Here is an 8,653-nt window from a genome sequence, read left to right on the forward strand (position 1 = left end):
TTCGGTTATACCACCTTCGACCCCCGCACATACATTTTCTACTCAAACACTGTCTCAAGCGCAAATAGCTGCGCGACAAGTCCTCGGAAAAGATTTACCAAATTTCAGTGGAAATCCAGAAGACTGGCCGGTCTTCATTAGTAACTACGAGCAGTCTACGGCCACTTGTGGTTACTCAGATGCAGAAAACTTGGTGCACCTCCAACGATGCTTAAAGGGCAACGCTCTAGATTCCGTTAGAAGTCGTTTGCTTCTGCCGGCGAGTGTACCACACGTCGTTCAGACATTGCGTATTCTTTTTGGGAGACCAGATCTCATCATCAGGTCATTGATAAACAGGATCCATCAACTCCCACCTCCAAAATACGAACGTCTGGAAACCCTGATGCGTTTCGGCCTCGCTGTACAAAATCTGGTGGACCATCTCAAAGCAGCGGGTCAACACAATCATCTTTCGAACCCAGTTCTCCTACAGGAGCTGGTAGAGAAGTTGCCTGGTTCATTAAGGCTCGACTGGGCGATTTATAAGAATCAACACCAACCAACAACGCTTGGCGTTTTCGGCGATTTCATGTCGGGGCTAGTGACAGCTGCAAGTGAAGTCTCGTTCACCCATCCGGAACCTAGTACTCTCCAGAAATTTACATTGCAGTCGGATATCCGAGCTAACCGACAGAAAAGTGGAAAAACTGGTATTTTGCAAGCACATTCCACTGCACAAGCTGAAGGTGCCGCGTCCAATAGCGCTTCAACCGAGCCTAAACCGTATAAGCAGTGTCTATCGTGTGGCCGAGCGGGCCATCGTGTAGCCGAATGTGAACAATTCAGCGACGCCAGCATCGACGAACGCTGGAAGCTGGTTCAGCAGACGGGGCTTTGTCGAACATGCCTTAACAGTCACGGTAAATGGCCGTGTCGCTCATGGCATGGTTGTGGTATACCAGAATGTCGTCAGCGGCACCACACACTTCTTCATTCGTCCACTACTCATGAAAGAGTGAATATTTCGTCTAGCCATGTAACATCCGGAAACCTACAGTGGCCCCTTTTTCGCATCCTCCCAGTTACAGACCGCAGACCGACTAAACGTCAGTGGCAAACTTGAGCCGCTTACCTTGAAGTGGACTGGGAACGTAACGAGGGTAGAGCCAAAATCGCGATGTGTGTGCCTCAGCATCTCGGGTAAAAACAACAAATCCCGATATACTCTCTCTCAGACTCGTACGGTGAGTCGACTTGTGCTACCTACTCAAAGTCTAAAATATGAAGACCTCGCAAATCGTTATCCTCATCTACGGGAGCTTCCGATTGAAGCCTACGAACTAGTATGTCCTCAAATCCTCATTGGTCTGGACAATTTGCGCCTGTGCATTCCACTAAAGCTGCGTGAAGGTGGATTAAGGGATCCAATCGGAGCGAAATGCAGACTGGGATGGAGCATTTACGGGTGCGTTCCTAACTCACCAAATCAATCAGCGATCCTCGGCCTTCATATTGGGGCAGTATCCGATTCGGATCGTGAACTGAACGAACAGCTTCGCGATTATTTTACTCTGGAAGACATCGGAGTAGTTGGGCTTCGTGAGCCGCTGGAGTCAACAGACGAAAAACGCGCAAGACAGCTTTTAGAGGAAACAACTCGACGTACACCATCCGGATTGTCATTTGATACGGGGCTATTGTGGAAGACCGACAGCACGAGCTTTCCTGACAGATATCCAATGGCCGTCCGACGACTGGAGTCCTTAGAACGGCGGCTTCAGCGAGAACCGGAACTAAAAAATCGCGTACAGGAGATGATTACGGAATATGAGCGGAAGGGATATATACATAAGGCTAGCTTGACGGAGTTGACTTCGGTTGAACCAAATTGCGTCTGGTATCTTCCCCCGGGCGTAGTTATTAACCCTAAAAAGCCTGCGAAGATTAGATTGATCTGGGACGCTGCTGCAAAGGTGGGTGACGTATCGCTCAACTGTAAACTACTTAAGGGGCCAGATCTATTGATACCTCTCCCGAAAGTCTTCCGCCAATATCCGGTGGCTGTGTATGGTGACTTGATGGAGATGTTTCACCAGTTTAAGATTCGACATCCAGACTGTCAGTCGCAACGTTTCCTGTCCCGGAAAAGGCCAACTGACCCCCCGCAAGTTTACGTCATGGATGTGGGCACCTTTGGATCAACCTGTTCGCCGGCCTCAGCTCAATACATCAAAAATCTTTACGCAAAAGAATCCGCCGAAGAATACCCGCGTGCCGCGGCAGCTATCATCGATAGACACTACGTCGACGATTACTTGGACAGCTTCGAGACCATTCAAGAGGCGATCGACGTAGTGAATGAGGTCAAACTGGTGCACTCTAAAGGAGGCTTCACTCTTCGTCGATTTTTATCAAATGAAATTAAGGTCCTGCAAGGAATCGGCGAGATTGCTGAAGAAGAATTCAAAAGTTTGGACCTGGAACGAGGTGAGAAAACTGAGTCGGTATTGGGCATGAAATGGATCCCGCGAGACGATCTATTTGTCTACACTTTCGGGACAGGGAAGATCTGCAACAGATTTTACGCCAAGATCATGTTCCCTCGAAACGTGAGGTTGCCAGACTAGTCATGAGCCTGTTCGACCCACTTGGTTTCATTGCATTTTACCTCGTCATCGGTAAAATGCTCATTCAGGAGCTCTGGTCCAAAGGGACAGGATGGGACCAACGAATACCACAAGATATTAACGAACGCTGGCGACTGTGGGCAGATCAGCTTCATAATCTCGACTCGATACGTATACCACGCTGCTACTTCTCCTCGTCTCTTCAGAACGGCTTCGAACATCTACAAATCCATCTATTCGTCGACGCGAGCGAAACCGCTTATGCCTGCGTAGTATACTTCCGCTTAAAGACGGCAACCGGCGTGCAAATCGCACTAGCAGGAGCGAAAACCAAAGTAGCCCCCCTAAAAGCTCTGTCAATCCCTCGACTCGAGCTCAAGGCGGCCGTTTTAGGTGCTCGTCTAATGGAGACCATACAGGCATATCACACGTTCCCATTCGAACGCCGCTTCTGCTGGAGCGATGCAAACACTGTGCTCGCGTGGATCCACTCTACCGATCATCGTCGGTACCACAAGTTCGTGGCTATTCGGGTTGGCGAACTTCTAACAACCACACTGCAGTCAGAGTGGCGATGAGTACCATCAAAAATGAACACCGCGGACATAGCCACCAAGTGGCATCACGGCTCACAGTTAATGATGGCCAATGCTTGGTTTCAAAGTCCGAGCTTTCTCTATGAGCCCGAAGAAAGGTGGCCAAATAAAAAAACGAACCCTTCGACTGAAGAAGAGCTGCGACACCCTCACAATCACCTTACTCATTTCATCACCAAAATCACGTTCGACAAATTCAATTTATGGACGAAACTGCAGCGTGTAACAGCGTACGTACTACGATATATCGACAATCTTCGTAAACGGAAAAACGGCGAGAACCTGGAACTCAGCAATCTTACCAGCGACGAGCTCCGGCGAGCCGAAGAAACACTCGTGAAGACTGCTCAAGGTGAATTCTATGCGGACGAAATCAACACTCTCTACAAAACTCGAGGCTCGCCCAATGAACGCCATCCCACCGTGAACAAATCCAGTACTATATACACTAGGAGCCCATTTATGGATGAGAAAGGGGTCATCCGGTGCCGCGGCCGTATCGGTGCTGCACCATATGCACCGATGGAAGCTAAGTTCCCAATCATCCTTCCTAGACAACATCAAATAACCTTCCTCATTGTAGACTGGTACCACCGCCGCTTTCGCCACGCCAATCGAGAGACCATTTTCAACGAGATTCGTCAACGTTTCGAGATAGCTGCTCTCAGACGTCTACTAGATAAAGTCCAACGTGCGTGTCTACACTGCCGCATAGCGAAAGCAAATCCAAGTCCACCAGCGATGGCACCTCTCCCTGAGACCCGTTTGACTACTTTCCTGCATCCGTTTACTTTCACCGGATTGGACTACTTTGGACCATTAATTGTAAGAGTAGGCAGAAGCAACGTGAAACGATGGGTGGCTCTCTTTACGTGCCTCACCATCCGAGCAGTCCATATGGAGGTAATATACTCGTTAACTACCGAGTCATGTATCATGGCGGTACAACGCTTCGTGGCACGCAGAGGCAAGCCTAGGGAAATTTGGACCGACAACGCCACCTGCTTTCACGGTACACATAACGAGATGAAGGCGCATCAGAAAGCATTGAACATTGCATTGGCGGAGAAATTCACTACCGCTGAGACAACCTGGAAATTTATCCCGCCAGCGTCTCCACACATGGGCGGCGCGTGGGAAAGGCTCGTGCGCTCGGTGAAAGTCGCATTAGGAGCAATCTTGGAAAGCCCACGTAGGCCAGACGACGAGACATTGGAGACAATTCTGTTAGAAGCGGAGGGCATGATTAACGCCAGACCACTTACGTTCCTCTGGAGTCAGCGGATCAGGAGGCTATAACGCCAAACCACTTTTTGTTGGGTAACTCATCAGGTACAAAATTTTTACCAACTGAACCGCTAGACGGCCGCGTAGCGCTCCGAAGCAGCTGGAAAATGGCTAGATGCATTGCCGATGATTTCTGGCGAAGATGGCTCAAAGAGTACCTTCCGACAATTACTAGAAGAGGCAAGTGGTTCGAAGATGTAAGGGACGTGAAGATTGGTGACCTGGTACTAGTAGTTGGCGGAACGGGGCGGAACCAGTGGATAAGAGGTCGGATCGAAGAAGTTTTTCCAGGGCGCGATGGCAGAGTACGACAGGCGCTGGTACGAACGTCTTCGGGAATCTTACGTAGGCCAGCTGTGAAGTTGGCTGTACTGGACGTCGAGGAACAGAGTAAACCCGGTTCCAGTGATCCAGAAATCTCTTACTCTCACCAAGGTTTACGGGTGGGGGTAAGTCACGACGGGACCCCTCAACACAGTACCACTGTTGATATCGGTACCAGCGACAGCCCTATTTCGCTCATCCAAAGGGAACACGCTTGCCAGAAACCGCCTGCTAGAAACTGTACATAAATTCCTTTGTTAATCCCCATATTGGATCGAGCTCTCATCAAAAACAAGCCGTGTAGTGTAGTATCCATCTAAAAGGTTTTTTTTTAAAGCATTTAATTTAATTTCGATTCCGGAATATTTGGGCCCAAGACCGCTTCTGCAACCATAGCCCACCAAATTTGTAAGCAATTGAATTCAATCAGAAGTAATATATTTAATAAAACATTATTTTAGCTTTAAGCGTACACAGAAAAACTTCGTGTTGCTAAAAAGAGTTGGTGACCAAATCCGAAACACAACAAACATCGTTAGCAGCAGCAGTAGTGAACGAGCTTGAACTTTTCTGTCACAACCTGTGCTCATGCTTCGTTCCTTTCGCAATGTGTTTTATTCCACCGTTCACAAAGCGGTAGGAGTTAATCTATCAGTTCTTTTCAGAACTGTTTTCCCGAAAGAGTTCCCGCTGTGGACTTGCAAGATCAAGTGCCCAGATGCACGTTTCCACCCTAGAGCCCTTCTCGTGATATCGACCCAACAGACACAACGATGCATTGTTGTTCGGTTGAGGCACCACGTCAATTTTCGATTCGTCTTGTGTAGAATACTTTTGTGTGTTTGCATCACATGCACACATTGATGTTTGTTCTCATTAGCTATCCACAGTGGGAAACAGTGAGATCTGTCATAATCCAATGAACCACAATATGGCATGTCCCATACTTCATTGATCGAAAATAAGCGAATGATTCAGATCCTTGAACAGAATGAGAATATTCACTATTGATGCACCGAGTGTATACGAAGCGAAGCGAAGCCTGTTGATTGCACATCTGAGCTGAAAAACGAGAAAGGTTTCGTCTCTCACTATAAAGTGGAGTGGTTAAGGAATGTGGAATAATGGTGGGTGTTGGTGGAAGAAGTATTCAATCGCATGTGGCGCATGTAGTGTGCATTGAAATAGGGAAACAAATTGCGACATACGACCAGTTCGTGTATTGTTCTCGCAAAAAAAAAGAATAGCTTCAATGAAGCCAAGGGCTACTGACTTACTCTTGTCAGACTCACCGAAACTTTGTAATAAGAGTGATTTATGAAATTTATTTGCATTTATGAATAATATAAATGCTCATTTTTCGAATTTCGCACTTTTTCCGCGCTATTTACACATCTTGTTGAATAAGCTTCAGCCAACTGTAATGTCCTGGATAATTGAAATTGTTACAGGGAATGAGCTGATGACCATGCTATGCATTTCCTATCACAGACATAATTTTGATAGTGAGCAATTCCACGCCAAATCGACCAAAAAACAGCAAATTTTGACTCGACCCTCGCCGTTTTTTTTTAAACTTGGTACTTATAATGGAAGCTATACAAAATCACAATTTTCATTTTCAGGCGTATTGAAAATCATTGATCTTACTCTCTAAAATCGTAACTCTAAAGTCAAATGTCTGATTAAAAAATAATGTTTGATAAAGTTGATGGGAAATCAACAAACTATTTACAAAAAAAACATTTCAAATACACTGTTGAAAAATCGCGCTCAAAAATTGAATTTAATATTGAATTTAATATTTAATATTAAAGAATTTAGGTTAACTTTCTGAATTGGTCTTTTCCAAGGCTAGAATCAAATGAACTGTAAAAGTTTCAAGCCTCTATAGTTCAAGAATCTCTCTATCCCAAAAAATGGCAAAATGTCCTCTCTCAAAGCGAAAAGTTAAGATCAAGTTTTTCCAATTGAATTCTCTCAAGGCTAGAGGCGAATGAACTGAAAAATGTTTAAAACTTTGAATTCTAGAACCAAAAAGAAAAAGAAGATGCAGAAGAAAATGAGGAGGAATTGAGAAATTATGTAACATAAATTGAAAATTATCAGAACTAATCCATTTCCGGGTAAATCACTTCACGCACAAGTCACATTATTATTGAGCAATTCCACGCAGAATCAGCCGACCGCTGACCCGACCCTCTCCAATTTTTTTGAAACTTGGTACTTATGATGGAAACTACCTAAAATTACAATTTTCATTATCATATGACCAATTTGAATTACGACTGATTCTTAAAAAGGGTGTAATCAAAATAATTGACCTTTCTTTACAAAAATGGTGACTCAAAAAACTTTGTTGAGTTTAAAGGGTTTTCCAATAGAAATACACAAAAAAATACGGAAGGTTTGAGAAAGAAAATTTTGTATCATGAAATTCAATTTTCGAGTGAGAGGTTTTAATAGTGCATTTAAAATATTATTTTTCCAAAATATTTCATAGATTTTCCATCAACTTTGTGAAACATCATATTTTAATCAGACATCTGGATTTTGAGTCATGATTATGATTTTTTTCCAAGAAAGTTCAATTATTTTGACAACGTGCTTTTCAAAAATCAGTCGTAATTTTAATTGGTCATATGGTAATGAAAATTCTGATTTTGGGTAGCTTCAATCATAAGTATTATAAATAAATAGATGAGTATCGGTTCAAAATTTGATATTTTTTTCATCGATTTGGCGTGGAGTTGCTTCATTTGAAAAAAAATCGAATAATTGAAAATAAAAAAAAAAAATATTTAAATTGACAGTCCTTGGTATAGCCCTACGTCTCTCCGGTTATGTCACTGGCATTACCCATCCATCTTTTTTTTTGCTCCAACCGATTACTCGCGGTTAACTTCTGGCTAGCTTTGCTCCTTTTTTCCGCAAATCCTTCACTACAATTCGTTATAAGACCAAACAACCAAAGATGTCCAAGTAACAATTGTTTCAATGAAATATAAAATAAACTTCTAAAATGCATAACTATTCTCAATAGATCATTTTTTAGTCAGAATAATGTTTCCATCTTTAGAAAATCTCGTATCCCTAGAATGCGTTGTAATCCAAATAATAATTCGACGAAATAATTCCACTTGGATAGTTAGCCATAACATTAATTTCTGTACACGAATACCACTCTATCTCAGAATGCTACAACTATTCCCTACCGGTCAATTCCATTGTTCACACTTGTGTTCTGCGATTACAATTACCGTAGGAATTATCCCTCAGCTGGAAGTGTATTCGTTTTGAATCGCAATGCTCGCACGCGATGAACGTGAAATTTCTATTAATTCACGTATGTGTGTGGACATACAATGTTAACAGACACTCACGGACGCCACACACGTCCTGCGATGCGAGACGAGCAGCTTATCCGTTTTCTCGCTTTTTTTTTGCTGCTCCTGGGATGGGACCATTGGAGGAGGAAACAGCATTATGCGAACGCGTTAGATTCGCATTCTAACGAGCTTTTACTGTCCCCATTGCTCCCCACACGAACGCTCAATATAGCACATTCTCTAGAAACCATCACACGAAAAGCTTTTCGAAGCACTTTGACATCCTCTTCCAAAACGCAAAACGACGACGATGAGGAGGAGGAAACGTGAACCGACCGTCATTTAACCCTTTCGCTACGAGCGTCGTCTATAGACGACATCAGAGTGATACTGCACATCGATCACACCGGCGCGATATGCATACTTTTCGGTGCAGTGCTTCGTTCAGCGGTAGCACTCCGACGGAGCACACTGTCGTAATGAAAGGGTTAACAAAGCGCGCCCCTTC

At 44.2% G+C, this 8,653-nt stretch overlaps 1 protein-coding gene across 1 annotated transcript; it reads left to right on the top strand.

Annotated features, from left to right (window-relative positions):
* Nucleotides 1–3,199: 3,199 nt before the first annotated feature.
* LOC129766848 (uncharacterized) lies at nucleotides 3,200–4,504 on the top strand. Its single transcript, XM_055767451.1, has one exon. The coding sequence runs from the start codon at nucleotides 3,200–3,202 to the stop codon at nucleotides 4,502–4,504; it is 1,305 nt and encodes a 434-aa protein (XP_055623426.1).
* Nucleotides 4,505–8,653: the final 4,149 nt, after the last annotated feature.

The sequence above is a fragment of the Toxorhynchites rutilus genome, chromosome 2 (genome assembly GCF_029784135.1).
Source record: "Toxorhynchites rutilus septentrionalis strain SRP chromosome 2, ASM2978413v1, whole genome shotgun sequence".
Taxonomy (NCBI): Eukaryota; Metazoa; Arthropoda; class Insecta; order Diptera; family Culicidae; genus Toxorhynchites; species Toxorhynchites rutilus.

Bases quoted from the DNA above. Each gene is read 5' to 3' on its own strand.
- LOC129766848 (XM_055767451.1), top strand. From the start codon at position 3,200: ATGAACACCGCGGACATAGCCACCAAGTGGCATCACGGCTCACAGTTA.